The following is a 20551-nucleotide window of genomic DNA, read 5'->3' as shown; positions in this document are numbered from 1 at the left end:
GTGATGATAGGCATTGAGAGAGAGGGAGCAGAGAAAATTGGAGGGCTGAGGCTCAAAAGGACAGGTTGTCGAAGAAGAGGAAGAGGGAATAGTGAGGACATTAGAAACAGTTACAGGAAGGTAGTAGCAGAGGGTTCAGAAGGAATGATGGAGAGGACAGAGGATGACTCTTGAGAGAACAGATATCATTGTGGATAGAGTCGATTTTACTTTTGAGGTAGATGGCAAAGTCGAGAGTATTGATGAACGAGGGGAAGGAGGTGGGAAAGGAAACAGTAGGGAACTAATGGTAACGAAGAGGTATTGGGATGTGTTGGACAGGGAGGAGATGAGGGATGTGAAGTAGGTTCATTTTGCAAGAGAAATGGCAGAATATTAGGAGGAAAGGATGAATTTGAAGTGGATTAAGTCAGCGATGGAGCAGGATTTCTTCCATTTGGCATTCAGAGGAGCGGGAGTAAAATGAGTAAGAAGAGAGTACCAGGGTTGGAATTTAGAGTGGCAGAGATTAAATGGGGTTGCTGGGGCTGCAATATAAAGTACAACAGAGTGTAGAGTTGTAAAGAGAGACAGCATTGTTGGGGCATGACAGAGAAGAAATAGGAGTGAGGAGGTGTTAGAGGGAGGACGCAATGCGGATGGGGTCAATGCTGTTAAGGGGCCGCTGCATGCAAGCAACGTCAGGTTTGGGAAAAAGGATGAGGATTAAAGAGAGTGTAAAGGAGAGGTAATATAAGTCAGAGAGAGGGAAGACAGAATTGGAGAACACTAGGTCCAGGGGTTGGCAATCACAGTGGGTGGTGGAGGTTGTCCATTAGAAGAGGCCATAGGATGAAATGAGAGTTAGAATTTTAGATGCAGTAGGACAGCTGGTATGGATAGTAAAACCCCCAATAATAGCAGGAAGATCAGAAGAGAAGAAATGTTAAAGCTAGATTGCAAAGTTGTCAAGATATTGGGAGGAAAGGTGAATAAATGAGAGCAACACAAAGGTAGAGAGGGGAGAAGAGATGGATGGAGTGAACTTCAAAGGAGGAGAGGGAAAGGGAGGGCTCAGGGGGATAATACTGAAGGTGTAGACAGCAGTCAGTAGGACACCTAAACCATCTCATTGGCACTATAGTGTAATAAAGTAGCAGTATCAGAGGGGGAGATCCACATTTCTGAAAGGACAAGGAGACCAAAGAAATGGGAGAGGAAGAGGTCATGAATGGGAGTGAACTTATTGCAGACAGATCTTGCATTCCAGAGTGCTCAGGACAAGGGAAGGTCAGGGCCATCTTTTCCATTGGGCACGATGGGCAGGTGCCCGGGGGCCCCACGGGCAAGGGGGCCCCATAGGCAGGCCTCTTAATTAGAATAAATAATCCTGCAATAGAAAAAAACCTACAAAAAAACCTTCAAGGCTCACTGAGCGAGTACATCTATCTATCTGTATCTCTATATACCTATATCTATATCTCTATCTATATATATATAGGGGCCCCGGTGCACTAATTTGCCCGGGGGCCCATAATGATATTAAGATGGCCCTGGGGAAGGTGAGTGAGAGGAGGGATGTATATAAAGTTGTAGCAATTGGATGTCCTGGGAGGGGAAGTGTGACAGAAGATAGAGGGGATGGGCTTGGGTTAGTTGTATGGAGTTATGATGTGGGGAGACATGAGACAATGGGTGGAAGTGTTGGATGGAGAGCATTAACGTACAGGAGATATAGTAACTGAGTCTTTGCAGAGAAATTAAATAGGACTGTAGGCCAAAGTCAGACAGTCCAAATCCAGTTTAAACTCCAGTTTCAACTCGTCATGTTTCTGATGGAAGAGATTAGAGCAGGCTTGACAATACAGTGATTAGAAAGAAGTCTCTGAATCAGCTGTTGCAGGGTGAGGAAGTGGCTGAGCAATTAGTACAGCAGGCTGAATAACAGGGGGGAATGTTGCAGGGAAATAGACAGATCAAAAAACAGACTTTATTTGAGTTGAGAAAGAGATAAGATCAGAGTTCAGAAGAGACTTCTTGAGGTGTGAAGCCAGGGAGAAAATAAAACCTTAGGGGGTAAATATATCAAGCTGATAGTTTTCCAGCGGGTTTGAAAAACCAATCAGATTCTAGCTATCATTTATTTAGTGCATTCTACAGACTGATAGCTAGAATCTGATTGGTTGCTATAGGCACTTTTCAAACTCGCCGGAAAACTCTCAGCTTGATGCATTTACCCCCTAATGTTTTATTTTCTCCATGGCTGCATTTAGGAGTGAAATATGGAGTCACAGTTGATTGCTGAATGTTGTCCTCATGTAGCTGTGTTTCCAGGTCGAAGGTTTCCTTCTAGTTCACCTCTTGTCCAATTCTTGTGTAACTCTTACTGTGCTATATAAATCTCTCTATACACTTGCAACAAATTGCACTTAAAATAAATACACACTAGCTGACTTCTCTATCTGTTGATTAGGTATGGATGCAGAGTCATGCAATAACTTTCATTAATTAACCGCCACTAACATCATACCACAAAGATAGTAATACAATTCTTAAGCAAACCAATAGTTCATGTCGTTTTGCCTTGTGTTCAGATCTGAGAAACAGAGTCATGCTTGGGTTCTACTCTGAACCCCAAAACTTAGATCTGTTTGATTTCTTCGAGCCGTACTTTTCTACACAAAACCAAGCAATCCTTTGCTTCTATTGTTGTTGGAACAATCATAGCCTCTGACATAGAGAGTGGTCTATAATTAGTAGAGTTGCTTGGGCTCAGTTCTCGGAGAGCCGAGCCCACCCGAACTTGGCAGCTAGCCTCGGTACTTTCGCACGCCCACGGAAGTGAAAACAAGGCAAAATTTCATCATTGCATTCACGGATCTCACAAGTTTTGAATTCTGTAAGTGCCACCCTCCAAGGAGATTCGGCGCCACAGCACGGTTCTTGGTAGTCTCTAGTGCAGTCGGGCACTTTAATATCTAAAACAAAAAGAGGAGAAGTAGCAGTTTTCTTAAGTCTCCAATGACATTCTACTGAGTTATACCTCACACAGAAACACGAGCATTCCCAGTGTTGTTGCCAGTCTACAGTCTACGTGCCATTGCTCCATTGCTGATTGTCATTGCTGAAATAGAAATAATTGGGCTGGCAGTGTTCTTAAAGGTCTTCAGAGACATTATACTGTGCCATAGCTCATATAGAAACAGGAAGGGTGGCAGCGTCCTTATCACTCTCCAGTCTTCAGTCACATTGTTCTTGTCACTCTCCAGTCTCAGTCATGATGATACTAATCCCTCTATGTCATGTGCTTATGCTTATGTTCAAGTGAATAGTTGTTTTAAATCAGGGAAACAAAAATGGCATCTGTTTTTTTCAATTTATATACCAGCATCAGCAAACTCCCTTCTCTCAGCTAGATCCTAGCACCTGCAATCTACACTGTCATCAACCTCAACCTCATCAGTGTGCACATCATCCTCACACAATACTAATTCATCCCCGCTGGAATCCACCATTACAGAAGTCTCTGTACTTTGATGTAATTGCCGGTAATGGCCTTCCTCATGGAATTTGAAGTTAATTTTATGACAGACAGCATCTCCTGGATGTCACTGTCATTATTTAAAAAGCTTGGTATCACCAAGTTGATTCCATGAGCCAAACAGGGAATGTGATGGAATTCTCCCTGAAACAAAGAAATTACGCTAAGTATGTCGGACTAGCTTAGCCAGGATCCAAGAGTTATCAACCTCTGGAAATGGTGTCACTACATTATGGTGACTATGCTTAATCTTATATTTAAGAGCTATGTCTTCTCTTTATTGCCCATGGTCCCAGATCACAAGAGATGCAATGAGCTCCTGGTGAGCAAGTTGACAGCTCAAGTGGTAAATGACATGACGACTCATTGTTTTAAGACATGCCAGATACAACACGCTGCATTCTAGCAGCTTGTTCAGTAAACACATCACTGTTACACTGTTCTGTCTATAGAGCTGGAGGTCCTGGCAGCTGTCAAAACTGATAAAAATAAATACAAGTTTTTTTTAAAAAAAAAACGTGGGGTCCCCCTCTATTCACTATTAACCCTAGTGCTGCCAGCCTACTGCTGGCACCGAAAAAAAACTAGCAGACCCCCTCTAGGGACAACCAGCCCAGTGCTGAAAGCACTATGGCTCTTCCTACACCCCTGGGCGGTGGCTGTTGGGTAATAAATGGCAATATAAGTTTAAAAAAAATAAACCAACACCATTTTGTTTTCTGGAAGTCCCAGCCAGCCAGGGTGCCATAAATAGTGTGGGCATGCTGATACTTGTATAACTACAAGCACCAGCATAACCACGGCAGCCAGAGCTTGTTGGCACTTGGAGAACCACAAGTGCCAACATGCCCTGACCCGCACGGCTGGCTGGGACCTGTAGTTCCACAAAACAAAATGTTAAATAAACCCCACACCCTCATTAAAACCGCATACATTTAATAAAAATATTAATACCCTAATAAAGACACTAAACACCCTCATTTATACCGCATACTTTTATTAAAAATAATAAATTCCCAATATACTCACCACTGATGTTTTCATCTGTTGTCAGCATCTTTTAATCCTAAAATGTATGTAAACCAAGTTCCAAATAAATTTGTATCCAGTAGTCCGGCTTGACCAAATCCAAAATAAATTTGTAATTTCCAAAGTCCGGCTTGAAATGTCCAAAAAATATTTGTATCCAAAAGTTCTGTATGAAATGTCCAAAATGTATTTGTAAATTCAAAGTCCCTACTTGAAATGTCTTCTCTTCTTCTTTGGCAAAAAGCCCCTTTTGTTGCTTGAAGTGTTCATTTCTTCTAGCCAGGAGGGCCCCCTTGTTGCTAGATGTCTTCTTATCTTCAGCCAGAAGGGCCCCAGATTTGTGATATCCCACCCGGAACACGCTTGTGTAAAAAAATAAAAAATAATGAAGAGAGCCGCCACAAACAGCTTCTACAGTGTAGAGGCTGCGATATGCAATGAACTTAGTTCATGCGCTCTATTTATAGTATTAGGGGATTTTCACAAAACAAAATGGCGTCTTTTTTTTTCAACTTATATAGCCACTTATTACCCTAAACCCATCGCCCAGGGGTGTAGAAAGAGCCCTAGTGCTTTCAGCACTGGGCTGGTTGTCCTTAGGGGGGAAAGACGCTCGTTTTTTTCGGCGAACCCCACTCCCTAGGAAATCCAGCCCTGGGTTTGGTTGTCATTATGTCAGGGGGACCCCTGCTGCGTGTCCCACATCCATAGTGCCACCCACTCCTTGCTGGTTTACCTAGTGCTGGTTATGTAAAAATCGGGGTGTCCCCACGCAAAAATTTTCCTCGATTTTCACATAACCACCAGTAGGCTGGCAGCACTTGGGTTAATAGTGAATAGAGGTGGACCATACGCTTTCTTTTTTTCAACTTTTATTTATTTTTATCACTTTTAACAACTGCCCGGATCTCCGAATGTATAGGCAGGGACAGTGTAACAGTGATGTGTTTACTAATCTCGCAGCTACATAAGGACAACACAAGAGAGTTAGCTAAACACGGGAGTGTTTGACATCGCAGCAAATCGCAAGAGATGACCAACTAGTTTTGAAGATCAGGGAAAAAAATCGCAGCATGATACATTTGATAACTTTTGGAAAAAAATTGCGGGTTAACACCTGCAATTTGCCGCGATTTTAAAAAGCTGGGAAAATTGGAGCTTGATACATTTACCCCCTGGTCTGGTCTAAAAGAATTGCCAAAAAATCATGGCACCTCTGCCGTAATGCCAACTGATCCTACTATCACTATCCAGATATTGGTGGAGGATTATTTAATGACAGCATAGAAATACATGTCACACAGTCCCTTTACATACTGGGAGGATAAAAAGGGAATTTGGAGACCCATGTAAAAACTCGCTTTGCAATACCTGAGCTGCCCATCCTCCAGTGTGTACTCGGAAAGAGTTTTCGTCTCAGCTGAGAACCTTGTCGATGATTGGCATAGGAGGCTACTTCCTAAAATTGAGGAAAAGATGATGTTCTTCAAAATGAACTACAATTTCCACAAGGAAGCCTTTACTGGCATACAGGTCAAAGTACAGAGACTTCTGTAATGATGGATTCCAGCATGTATGAATTTAGTATTGTGTGAGGATGATGACCGTGTAGATTGCAGGTGCTGGGATCTAGCTGAGAGAAGGAAGCTAGCTGATGCTGAAATGCTTATTAATATTTGGGTAAAATGGCATGTTGGCAATTTTAAGTTTTTCAACAGTAAAGTTTCACCTTTTTTAAAGATGTGTTTTTTTTCTCTTTAAAAAGGTAAAATCTTTTTTTTTTTTTAATTTTTTGATTTTTACATTTATGTTACAGAGACGTCTGTAAGGGTGGATTCCTGCGGGGATTAATTAATATTGTGTTAGGATGATGTACTCAATGATGAGGGTGAGGATGAGGCTGAAGATGATGACAACAAGATCTTGCCACTTGTTCATTGACAATACTGTTGCCTTAGCTGTCTTAAGCCCATTCTTATCTCGTTTTAGGGCGGGGCCCAAACAAACTAAGCACTTCAGTCACAAAAGTGTGCACTCCTTGTTGCTGAAGTGCATGGTTTGTTAAAGTATGCATGTTCTTTTTAAGATCCATTATAAAGGTGGATGGGAGGGTCCCAAGGACAATTCCATCTTGCACCACTTTTTCTTTCAGCTACCGCTGTGTGCCAATGTTACCTACATGTGCTATAAGTGCTGACGTTTGCTTTCAGTCATCCTTTAAATTGCTTCTATCTTGTATGTATAATGTAGGAACAAAAAAAGAGCAAAATTATGTGATTTTTAGCTATTTTTCCAAAAAATACAGATCCAAAACCAAAACACGTGAGGGCAGTTTTGCCAAAACCAAAACAAGAACTTGATCTAGATACAGATTCAAAACCAAAACCAAAACATGGAGATCAGTGAACATCTCTAATCTTTTCCCTCTTTAATGTGGTGCATACACACTATATTTGCCTACACATAGATAGCCATGCAAGCACAATTTTACCAGGGAGGGATCCGGATCGCCAGCTGACCGCAAGGTAAGTATTTTCTTCTTTTTTTTTTCAGGATTTCCTTTTTTTGCGCTGCCTCTGACAGGCCCCCTGCAGGGCCCATATATATAAACACTTTTTTTTTTTTACGTGTGTGTGTATATATATATATATATATATATATATATATATATATATATATATATAGGGGCCCTGGTGCACTGCTTTGCCCGGGGGCCCATAATGTTGTTAAGAGGGCCCTGAATGTTGGAGATACATACTGCAAAGTAGCAGTATGTATCTGTGGAGATTAAGTTTACAAAGTCATTGCACAACCATTGTAATTGCTTACTCTGTCAGATCCTGCCATATCATGAATGACTGATATCATAACTTTATCATAACTTGAGGATAATTGTATTCAATAATGTTAAATTTTATTCAGTTATCCTAGTATACAAAAATGTGTAATGATTAACTGCAGTTTTATTTTTGTTGTGTCATTTTCCCCAGGTTACACTCAAAGCATCACATGGGAATTTGAATACATTTGCTGATGTTTCAGAAGAAGTGCAAGGGAGAGGAACAAATACCTTAACTATAGCAACGCCATACCTCAAAGTGTTGAACCATATTCTGCACTACATAACCTATACTAGCACTGAATTTAACATTAACATTGTGGATATGGGTGAGTCTGTATTATATAATACATCCTCTCTGTTGTCATAAAAAACAATTGATTAGACTGTTTGGAATGGTTTGACATTAGAAATGCAAGTAGTACAAGAAGCAAGCAGAAAAGAAAGGTGAAAGATTTCCATTTTTACTGAAATATTCACTGTCAAACTTCATGCTGGCCAGAAGAAAAGCTTAAACTTAACCAAGTAACACCTTGTTGTGGCAAAGTACATATTGTAATGCTCTATCTGCATTACAGCACCAGCACTGCATTACAGTTCCTTAGTTCCTACCATTAGTAGGACTTGTTTATCCAAATTCCCCAGAAACATGCCCCGCCAGATGAAGACCTCATGGGGCGCTAGGCAAATATTTAGTGATATAACTAGGCAGCTAGTGTGTGTATAAGTGCATGTTTGTGTGTATGTAAGTTTGTATATGTATATATATGTATGCATATGTGTATGTTTATACATATTATGCCATCACCAGGGTTTTATTTGAAGAGCTGACACTCTTACTCAGTAAGCCTTTGTTTCTCCTTTTTTCTAAACTAGTCTCCCACAGCTTAATTTAATCAGAATTATCATAAACCAAATTATCTTGCCTCACCCAGAGTATCATAAACTATATGATCTTCTCTGTTTCAAATATGTAGCATTCTAATACCAAGCTATATCGGACATGAGAAATCATAAGAACACAGAGACATGTACTTATTAAGTTTAATTTAACATGGAAAATTAATCGTTATCTGAATAATGGTCAGAAAGCCAATACCAGGAGTGACCATGGTAGCCAAATTAGAGTTGAAAGAATAGTCAAAATAGCCAAGCTGGATCCTTAATCAAAGGTAACACTATAAAGCAATGAGGTAACAAAGGAATGGAGGTACAATGGAGTATGGGCAGCATGGTGGCTTAGTGGTTAGTACTTCTGCCTCACAGCACTGGGGTCATAAGTTAAATTCCTGACTATTAAATTGACCTTAGTCTCTCTTGGTCTGTGTGTGTGTATGTTAGGGACTTTAGACTGTAAGCTTCAATGGGGCAGGGACTGATGTGAGTTCTCTGTACAGAGCTCAGGGGCAAACGCAGGATTTGTGGAAGGGGGTTTCCATACCACGCCACCATTGGGTGTGACCAGCATGCATGGGGACATGTCTATAATATTAGACAGTGCTTGGCTGCTCTCCAACTCTTCCTATCCATATAATACACATGGGCAATGCTGCATGCACTACTGTTAGGTGCATGCAGCTCTCCCTTTTCAAGCAGAGCCATGTGAAGCGGGGGCAGGGTCCAGCCACCTCAATTATACAGTGCCCCAGGCTTGGAGGGGGGGTTTATAGGCACTAGGAAACCCCCCTCGGTTTGCCTATGCCGCTGCAGAATTTGTGGCACTATAGAAATAGCTGGTGATTATGATGGTGTAGACCTGATACTGTGGCACCCTAATGGTGCCAGTGCCTACTTTATATAGTGACTGAGTAAGTCTAATTGATTCCCCCTCAGCTGATAGAGGATTGGCTAGGCAATGGGTACGCGGGTCAGTGCACATGGGCAGCGGGATGCCCAAAGCAACGGGATGCTCAAGTGTGAAAGAAGCAGACATCCCTCCCCGAGCAGCAGCGGAAATGTGGGGACGACACCTGGCAACACCTTTTAAAGTCAGGGATTCTTTACAGTGACCTAAATTCTTATCAGGATATCCTACTTACTATATTTTTGGAATTTCTATTGAGGAATCCTAAAGTAAGTTGCCAAGGCCAAACCTGTGATCAAAATATTTGTTTGACGCTTATTACATTTTCCTCTAGTCTAATCTTTCTAGTTCCACTCAATAACAATCATCATCATTATCATCATTTATTTATATAGCGCCAACATATTCCGTAGCGCTTTACAATTGGGGACAAACACAGTAAACTAACAAACAAACTGGGGAAAAAGACAAAGAGGTGAGAAGGCCCTGCTCGCAAGCTTACAATCTATGGGACTCCATATTCCACTCAATCACAATCCCGGGCTACTCAGGATATCTGATGCTAAACATGCCCATTCAGATTTGAGGACCTGGCATTTGCTAAGACTGCTCAGTATAGATCAACTGCACATATCATTAATGACAGACTGTAGATCTTCTTCGTAATTAATCTTTTGACTGAGGAAGCCATTCCTTGGGCCTCTCCTTACATAAAGCAATACAGTAATATCTTGCAAATTTCTGGGGACTTTTATCATGAAGTTTTCGAGGACCTTAATTGAAGTGCTGCTGCTTATACTGGTCCCTATGGACTGTGCCAGGGTAAACTTTCTGAGCCTGAGTCATTAAGGAATGTAAGGCAAAAAAAAGAAGTAAATATTCTCAAGAGCAAACCATGCTACAATGCAAGGGTTCTGGATTAGTTTATTATTATGCACATAAGTTAAATACTGGCTGTTTTTTTCATCTTGCACACAAATACTTGATCACTTTATTTTTACACTGAAGTTTAAAGCTGATCTAGCACATGCCCTGCCCCAACTATAAATCTGTCCCCACATTTGAAATTTACCTCCCCCTCTAGTGCAACATGGTTTTGCTCAGGTGAAAATTTACTCCTTTTTAATGTTTTGTTTCTCTTAGTGACTCAGGGTCTCTGTGGCTGAGTGTACTTCTAAGTTCTATCATTTGACTGCATACACCTAATTGAATTAATCTGCCAAAAAAACTAGTTTCATTGGGGTTTCTCTAAGAAACTGAAGTATAAACTGATCACAGTTGAGACCCCTTGATGATCTTAATCCATTTATCCAACTACACAATTGGGAATACTGTGTGAGAGACAGAGAGAGAGATTATGAACGTTTAGAGTGGGTAATAGTGTGTATCAGTCTTATAGACCTACAGCACTGAAGTCCAACCATTATATAGCTCAAGTGCCTCACCTGAACCCATGAAAATTTATATAATTAGAAAACCTCTCAATTTTAACAAAAAAAACTGAGACATTTTGCTGAAAATCTTTGTGTATATTGTGTTAGTCCAGGGCATTATGCATTTAGCTGCCGAAAAATAAGATTTGCTGAACCATTGCTATGACTGTCTTTAAGCAAGTACTTTTTTCTAAGGAGCCCAGTCAATTTAATTTCATCTCGTAGTCACAAATTCCTTTGGCTCAAGGAGAAGAAGGCCATTTTCCTCAGAAGAGTCCTAAAAGAAAATGGAAATGGAAGAACAAAATGGTATCGCTAACTGCAATCCTGGCCATGCTCAACTCCAGTGCTAGTGACAATTTCATGGAGATCACATTTACACAGGGTAGCCATGCTGAATCAATGACTAGACAAGGTCCTGTGAATTTCATTTGTATTCTTTATAATATATTGGAAAATAACCTGCGCTCAATGAATATCAGGGATCTAGATCTCTATTGTGGATGGGATGTGGTTTCAATAAGAAGGTGTTCTAACTGAGATTGAAAAAAAAAAAAAAGATGACAGCAGTGCTACACCCTCTGTTGCTGATTATTATTATTATTATTATTTATTTGTTAGGCGCCACAAGGTTTCCGCAGCGCCGCACATAGTACAAACAGTAGACTATACAGGGTATAACAGTACAGAACAATAAACAAAAAGTACCAATACTTCAGAAACTCCAGGCAGGCAGATGCAATAGACACGGAGCAGAAGAACGGGTAAGGAGACAGGAGGGAAGAGGGCCCTGCTCATGCGAGCTTACATCCTAAGGAAGTATTAAACAGACCAGGCACAAGAGGAGCCAGTTGAGGGAATGGGAGAGAGGGGGGAATGAGCGGAGGAGATGGGGGTTAAGTGGAAGGTTGGTAGGCTTTGAGAAAGAGGTGAGTTTTGAGTGCACATTTCAAGGAGCACAGAGTAGGAGAGAGGCGGATGGAGCGAGGGAGGTCATCCCAGTGAAGGGGGGCTGCACGGGAAAAGTCCTGGATTCTGGAATGGGAGGAGGTGATCAGAGTGGAGGAGAGGCGGCGGTCATTGGCCTAGCGCAGGGAGCGGGCGGGAGTGTGAATGGAGAGGAGGTTAAAGATATAAGGGGCAGTAGAGTGGGAGAGAGCCTTGTAAGTGGTGGTGAGGAGTTTGAAAAGAATTCTGTAGGGGAAAGGGAGCTAGTGTAGGGCAAGGCAGAGAGGGGAGGCAGAGGAGGAGCGGCGTGAGAGGCAGATGAGTCTTGCGACCGCATTGAGTATAGAGCGGAGGGGGGAGAGACGGGAGTGGGGGAGGCCGGTGAGGTTATGAATATAGTCTCTAGTCATGTCCAATGACAGAGTGAATCACATCAAGTAAATAGCCTTGAGATTACAAGTATCTAGGTATAGAAGATTTCTTAACCCAGAGTTGATTGTAGCTGACTTCCCATTGATGGTGATTCCATCTCCTTAATCTTGAAGTTATCTCTTTCCAAACTATTCACTAAAGTAATCAAATCTGGAGTAAGAAATCTCCTTTATCTACATACTGGCAATCTCAAGACTCTTTACTTGATGTGATTCACTCTGTCATTGGACATGATTAAAAACTGTATTCATTAGTAACATAGGCTGTAGCGCTGCAGTTATCTATTTCTTGTTCCCATCACTTATGTTCTGGACCAACAACTTGTGAAACCAGTCAACTGCAAATGATGATAGACTCAAGACACCCCGAAACTAGAAGCTTTCATTTGATTGCTTCATACAAATTTTCCATTACTTTGGGAATCCCCTGGCAATCTACTCATAATCTTTATATCAACCTTAATGCTTGCTCTTTATCATTCCCCTGTGAGCACTGCGAGCTTAAATGTCTTCCAGTTACTCTTGTCTCTGAAGCCAAACCAGTCTCTGAACTTTCTTCTAAGGAGTTAGAAAGTTACCACTGCAAAACAGAGAATTTTGGAATGTATGTGTTAAAAAGATTGTAGACCAATTACCTCCTTATTGCCATTACTACTGTTCCATTGAGCTGTAACTGGGTGGATGTATTCTCTTTCTGACCCAGAGTTAAAAGTCCTAAGAGAATACCTGGGTGAAAATGTAAAAAAAGACTTTAGTCATCACCTCTCTTGTTTGTGAAGTTTTATTCTTTTTGGAAAAAAAGCACTTACTCTTATTTAACTCGTATGAATGTAAGGTGAAAAGCTGTTCCCCACTCTGCTTAATTTCTGAATTTCTTGAGAGACTATAGAAAGTAAATTTTTCCCATGTGGAGTTTAAAAGCTTGTTCGCGTTAGATGCCGTCCCCTCATTGTGTATAGGTGCCGGGGACAGGCGCCTGTGGTCTCCTCAGATTCACGTCTTGTTGCCTAGCAACAGGACCTACTTCAGGGTCTCACCGCCCGCGCATCTGCAGTGTGGGCACGTCCAGTTGTCAGTCAATGGGATGCTTCTTTCCCCTGCATGTTGGCGGTCAGGTGCATCTGACCACCGAATCCACCTGTCACCTTTCAGGGCCACCATGGAGCATATATAGCACCTTCTCCCTTCAGCCTGTGCCAGAGTATTGGTTTCACCAGCTCCAGCGTCCTGTATCCTGTTTCTGCTGTTCTTGGTTCCTGAATTGTGACTTTGTTTCCTGACTATTCTCTGCCCTGCGTTTTGGCCCTGCTTGATTCCTGTATTCTGACCTACGGCTTCCTCCTGACTACTCTCTTGGATCACCCCTGTGTACTGCACCATTGTTTGGCTACCGACCCAGACCGTACGACTATTCTTGCTCTCTTACTCTGCACTGATGGCTAACTGGGAAAACTGCGACCTGCACACCCCACGCAGCTAAGCCCATACCTCCTTGCGGGGGTCCCTGGTGAATACCGGGGGTACATTAGACTCCGCGCCTCCCAGATTAGTCGCGCCAATATTAGTCAGGGGCATCCTCTAGTCATTATCATGACAGTTTAGGAAATAAGTGGAAAACTGCATTCAGGAGCAGATAGTTATGGACATTTTGAGTGTTTGGAAATTCCTTTTCGGTCTGTGTGATGATCCTGCAACTATCCAGCACTTCAACAATGATGCTTTAAGAGATCTACTAGATGAATTTGTAGCTGCCTATTTGGACGACAGTCTTATTTTGTTCTGATAATCTTGCACAACATCGCACTCATTTATGCTCTATATTTGAAAGACTTCAGAAAAACTGGTTGCTCTTTAGACTGAAGAAATGTGATTTTGAACAGAGCCAAATCCAATTCTTAGGGTAAATTAAATGCCGAGATGGTCTGAGCATGAGTCTCATAAAAATGAATGTAGTTTTAATTGTTCTATGCTTAAGAGAGAAAAAAAAGTGCATCAGTTTATTGGCTTTACAAACGTCTATCAAAAATGCATAATAAACTATTGGGTAATAACTGCTTATATTATGCAACTCATAAAAAAGGGAGTTCCTTTTGAACAGTCACCTAAGGCAAAATGTTATATCCTTTTATATGTGTACCTGAAGAAGTACTTTAAATGCAAATAGACTTTAACTAATAACAATGGTTCTCAAAGAGGATGCACAGACATAAATTGGATCCCCACCAACCAAATTGAATATATAAACTTAACTTATGAGTCCACAATATTCCTGCGTTAGTTTAACAGTAGCCTGACATTGAGGGCCCCTGCTCCTTCCACTATCTAACGTTCAGTGCATGGCTTCCCACTTGCCTCCATTGTCATGATAAATGCAGCCCTCTCCTTACTAACATATTTGCATAAGTAAATTCATGAGAGAAATAGATTAAGAGGGAAGTGTTTATTCTAAAATGGTGCGCAAGGTCCATGGGGGCTTAGTGCAAAATTGGTCAGTTTATCATAAATCCGCAGATTATATGGTTATAGACTAGCGCTGTATGCAGCGGCCATGATTGCAAGGGCTTAGCGCCAGGTTGATATATTATCACAGCATCACTATATTTTGACATCAATTATAACTTCTATTTCAAATTATCAAGGCGCAAACCACCAAACTGCCTCCCACTCAGCAGACACTTACACTTTTCCAGGTTTCTTTTGAATATAACACTGAGGGAAGCTCTTTATGATATACATGAATACAGTGTCCTTCTGAATATAGCATTGAAGGTTACAGATAGTTTGAATATAATATACAAATATTCCAACCATTAAACCTTTCATTCAAAGTGAATGTGTTTGATAACTGCACTATAATGATACTATAACTAAATAACTATATTCCAACCAATTTCTACTCATAGTAAGCCCTGACCGAATCTAATACAAACTATTAATACATTATACATAAATGTGATCATTCAATTTCTTCAAAGGGAAATTAATAAATAAATAAAATTAAGAAGAATATTGAATGCCACATTTGATATGAGCAATATTTGAATGAGAGGATCCATTTTATTATATGTTGTTTTCGTGTGGAGGTGATACTGACCACTGATGAGATATTTCTTACTTGATTATTTCTACATTTCAGACTTGACTTTTACACAAAATATTTTTGCACCATTTTACAAGATATTGCAAATGCATTTGTGGGAGAAAAAAAAATGTATCAAATTGTTAAAATTCTGCTGTATAGCTGCAGTATATATGTAGACTACAAGGGAAGTTAACTGTTTAAAACTTGGTGATTTTATATTTGTCTGCTGAATGCTAATTGTGTATTTTTTGTTTTAGTAACATATCAGATGGGAGAACACGTAGCCAAGTTTCCTTTGAACATAATACAACCACCGATTCCACATTTATTTGATTCTGGACCAGGTGATTGTGATTTTTATTCCAGTTCTTTTTGAGGTGACACCCTACACAAGGATGTGACCTATATACTGTTACAAATAAAATAAAACGAGAGAGATGCTCTGCACAGGGATAGCGAGAAAACAACAACCGCATGCAATGTGTGGAAAGATAACAATCTTCAATATGTGGCACGCGGGGGTGCTAGTCCCAATGTATTAGAAACAACAAGATCATGAACAGAGGTTCATCATAGAGGGACATATTAGAACTCCTTGTGTTAATTAAAATATAACTTTTATTAGTTTTATTTAATAATAATATCCTCCCGGAAGAAAAGGTGAAATATTAAAAAATCCAAATATACACACATACACACATATATTTAAAAACAAAGAAGACACCAACAGATAGGGATCTTATTATAGGTAGGAGTAATTTATATATAAACTTAGAGATTAATCTGAAGCAATCCTACATAGCAGTCCAACGTCTAACCCGACTGATACTTAATAATTATAGGGCAGAACAGTTATTAAGTGCATGAGAACCGTGTCTCCTATAATTTATGCACTGGAACCTGTTTCTGTCTCCTCAGAGAAAATCTATGCCAGGCGGGCTGCAGGAAAGAAATGTCATGTGTGCTACGTTGGAGTAGTCAAAACTGACTCACTGGTGTCACTTATTTTATTTGACAGAGCAATATTTGGTTAAATTGTTCAACGGAAATTACAGCTGTGCATAGCAGCCCGGAAGGCTGGGTAGCGTTGATGGCTTGTTGAAGTACTGTTGGTGTCTTCTTTGTTTTTAAATACATGTGTGTATGTGTGTATATTTGGATTTTTTTATATTTCACCCTTTCTTCCGGGAGGATATTATTTTTAAATAAAACTAATAAAAGGTATATTTTAATTAACACAAGGAGTGCTAATATGTTCCTTTATGATGAACCTCTGTTCATGATCTTGTTGTTACAAATAAAATAATCAAGTTATTATATTCTGAACCTGACTGGAACAAACCATAAATGCCTTAAGCATAGATGACTTAAGAAATTGAATTGCTATTAAACTTTTTTACTATTATGAAGAAATTAAAAGGAGGGTATAATGTGCATTAAAAAGGAAGATGTCACTTCAAATTCAATTCAGGCTATCCACAACCGTAGAACTGGGTCCTAAAGATAGCAGACAGGGTCGGTGCTAGCATGTCTGGTGCACCCCTGCAAAAAATAAATTTGCACCCTCCTCTTTTAAAAATTATTTGTTCATTCAATAATGCTTTTTTTCTTTTAATACAGATCATATAATACACTTTCATAGAGTAATACAAATAAGTAGATTAACAGCGAACAATTATTGTTATATTAATAATATAAATGAAGAATATGTATTCTTTGTAATAAAATGTTCCATTTTTGGCAAATTAATTTGGTGAATGTGCCCCCTCTTTCGTCACACTGTGCCCCTTGTTTCGTCACACTGTGCCCCACTCATCCTCACACTTCGCTCTCTATCATCATCACACTTTGCCCTCCCTCATCATCACACTGTCTCGCCCCTTTATCATCATACTATCACCCCCATTCTCATCACACTGCCCCCTCTTTATCATCACACTGTCCTCCCCCCTGCATTATCACACTGTACCCCCTGTTTTTACTTACCTTTCTATGACCTTCTCCTCTTCCTCTACTGTCGTCTTACCTTCGGTGCTGCCCCATGTGTGGTTCCTCACTGACAGTGTCAGGAGGTGATGACGTCATGTCGGACACTATCAGTGAGCATGGAGCCTAGAAGAGAGAACTGGGTGCCGCAGGGAGTGGCTTTTTGTTAAACTGGGCTGGTGGACAGCGGAGAAGGCAGGCGGGGGAAGTGCCTCTTCAGCCTTGCTTACCCCGTTTACCGCGTTCCGCCTGCCCTGATGGCAGAGGAAACAAGAAGAGCATTGCTAGTGTAGTAAATTATATAAACTTTCAAATGCCTTTAAAGCAAATCATATGTGCAAAAAGTTAAGATGTATAAAAACGTTAAATATTTACTATTATGTTTAATCTTATACCCTGCCCACCTCTTTACCCATTTCTTAAACATTACCCTAATGATATAAAGTGTTTAAGTATTGGTGGTCTTCAGGTTTATTGATAATAAGGGATAATAAGCAGTCTTTGTTCCAACATAGTTGTTTATTCGATACAGCTTACAGAGTAATGGCCTGAATGATGACAGATCACTCAAGTTTTTATAGGGTACAGATACATAATGACATAATGTTAATTGGTGCCAAACCATACCCCCCTTGCAGGGGCAAACGCAGGATTTGTAGAGGGGAATTTCCACACCACGCCACCAGTGGGCGTGACCAGCGTGCATTGGGGTGTGGCTATAATATTAGACAGTGCTTGGCTGTCCTTCAACTCTTCCTATCCCCATTATATACATGGACAATGCTGCGTGCACTACTGTTAGGTGCACGCAGCTCTCCCTTTTCAAGCAGATCCGTGTGAAGCGGGGGCAGGGTCCAGCCACCTCAATAATACAGTGCCCCAGGCTTGGAGGGGGGTTTCCAGGCACTAGGAAACCCCCTCTTGGTTTGCCTATGCCTTGGTTAGCTACTATGCTAACTTCTTAATAAAATCTTTATTTAGACATTGCCCTGCTGACATTTCTATTCTTTTATCTGACATTCTTACTTTTATCATGCTGACATAACTTCTATATTTATTCTTATCTCTACCCTGTCTATGTTTCTTATGTCGTGTGTCCCTTTAATTTCTTGACCCTTGTGCATCCTCCAATTAATTTTATGACATTGACATTATTTATTGCTTTGTTTTTTACTCAATCACACTGACATTTTCTTTTAGCTTTAATTTCATATTCTCTTAAAGTGAGAGTATATGATTATTGCTACTTATAATTTTCGGATTCAATGTTTGTGTGCTTGGTAATATATTTGTAATATACATATATATATATATATGTATATATATGTATGTATATGTATATATGTATATATATGTATGTGTATGTATATGTATGTAGAAGAATATGTATATGTATGTAGAAGAATATTAAGATAAATAAAGCTCCAGGTCCAGATGGCATACACCCAAGGGTCCTTATGGAATTAAACTCGGAAATAGCTAGACCGCTATTCTTAATTTTCAGAGATTCAATCTCATCAGGCTCAGTACCAAGGGATTGGCGAATAGCAGATGTGGTGCCGTTGTTTAAAAAGGGGACGAGATCACAACCAGAGAATTATAGACTTGTAAGCCTGACATCAATAGTGGGGAAACTACTGGAAGGTATTTTAAGGGACAGTATTCAGGATTACTTGGTACGCAATAAAATTATTAGTGGGAATCAACATGGATTTGTGAGTGATAGGTCATGTCAAACTAATCTAATTAGTTTCTACGAGGAAGTTAGTGGGAACTTAGACCAGGGCAGGACAGTAGATGTGGTCTACTTAGATTTTGCAAAGGCCTTTGATACAGTGCCACACAAGAGGTTGGTTTACAAAATAAGGGAACTGGGTCTAGAAATCAAAATTTGTACTTGGATCGAAAACTGGTTAGAGAATAGGGAACAGAGAGTTGTGATAAATGGAACATTTTCTAATTGGTCAAAGGTCTTAAGTGGAGTTCCTCAAGGTTCCGTGCTGGGACCACTCCTTTTTAATATATTTATTAATGACCTTGGTGATGGTTTAGAGAGTAAAGTTTCTATTTTTGCAGATGACACTAAACTCTGTAAGGTAATAAAATCAGAGCAAGATGTAGCTTCTCTACAGAGGGACTTAAATAAACTGGAGGATTGGGCGGCTAAATGGAATATGAGGTTTAACACAGATAAATGTAAGGTTATGCACTCAGGGATCAAAAACAAGAACGCAATCTATAAATTAAATGGAATTAATTTGGGAGAATCTATAATGGAAAAGGATTTGGGAGTACTCGTAGACAGTAGACTTAGCAATAGTGCTCAATGTCAAGCAGCAGCTGCAAGGGCAAACAAAGTATTGGCATGCATAAAAAGGGGCATAGATGCAAGGGAAGACAGTGTAATTTTGCCACTGTATAAATCATTGGTAAGACCTCATCTTGAATATGCAGTACAGTTCTGGGCACCACTCTATAAAAAAGATAATTTGGAACTTGAAAGGGTTCAGAGAAGGGCGACAAAATTGATAAAGGGTATGGAGTCATTAAGTTATGAGGAAAGGTTAGCCAGTTTAGGCATGTTTACTTTAGAAAAGAGGCGCCTAAGGGGAGATATGATTACTATGTACAAATACATTATGGGTCAATACAGAGAGCTTTCATGGGAACTTTTTACCCCAAGGACCATACACAGGACACGTGGTCATCCCCTAAGGTTAGAGGAGAGGAAATTTCACAACCAGCAAAGGAAGGGGTTCTTTACAGTAAGGGCAGTCAAGATATGGAATTCATTGCCAGGGAAGGTTGTGATGGCAGATTCAATAGATATGTTTAAGAAAGGGTTAGACAAATTTTTAGCGGAAAGGTGTATCCAGGGATACGACCGTTAATTTAAAATAAAGGATAGTAGTGGATATAGGGTAAAAATTGGATTGCAATATTGAGTCTCGGGGGATTTTCAAAATTGAAACAGATGGGCGGTTGCCTACTCTGGATTAATTTCAAATATAAGTGCAGGATCGCACGAGATCCAAAATAGGTTGAACTTGATGGACTGGTGTCTTTTTTCAACCTCATCAACTATGTTACTATGTTACTATGTTACTATGTAATATGCAGCCAGTGTCTCAGACCTGGGAGAGGTGACTGCCTCCCGAGACACTCTGTTGCAGGGAGCAACAGTTACATGTGGTTTGTCATGTGTGTGGGACATAAGGTCCTACACATGAGAGAGGGCCTCCATAAATGTATTAGCTAGAAGCCAGATGGCTAGGATTTTATTTGTGTTTTGTTCCTGTTTTCAAGCTAGTGAATAAACTGGAGGTGGCTGTAATCCAGAAACTCCTAGACTCATGTGTCTTACTGCTGCTGCTGCTCACCCAGGAGATGATACCTGTTCCCCTGATTGTGCTACAGTGTATATATATATATATATATATATATATATATATATATACATTTATGTGTATTATTGCTTT

General features: G+C 40.2%; 1 protein-coding gene across 1 annotated transcript in view; it reads left to right on the top strand.

Moving 5' to 3' along the window:
• Positions 1-20551, top strand: part of B4GALNT2 (beta-1,4-N-acetyl-galactosaminyltransferase 2 (SID blood group)) — a 210543-nt gene that overhangs the window by 164013 nt on the left and 25979 nt on the right. Inside the window, exons 6-7 of the mRNA XM_075188797.1 lie at positions 7540-7717; positions 15344-15430. Coding sequence (XP_075044898.1) covers positions 7540-7717; positions 15344-15430 — 265 coding nt within the window. The remainder of the gene's footprint in view (positions 1-7539; positions 7718-15343; positions 15431-20551) is intronic.

Source organism: Mixophyes fleayi, chromosome 10 (genome assembly GCF_038048845.1).
Source record: "Mixophyes fleayi isolate aMixFle1 chromosome 10, aMixFle1.hap1, whole genome shotgun sequence".
Lineage (NCBI taxonomy): Eukaryota > Metazoa > Chordata > Amphibia > Anura > Limnodynastidae > Mixophyes > Mixophyes fleayi.
This window is presented reverse-complemented; position numbering and strand designations above follow the sequence as displayed.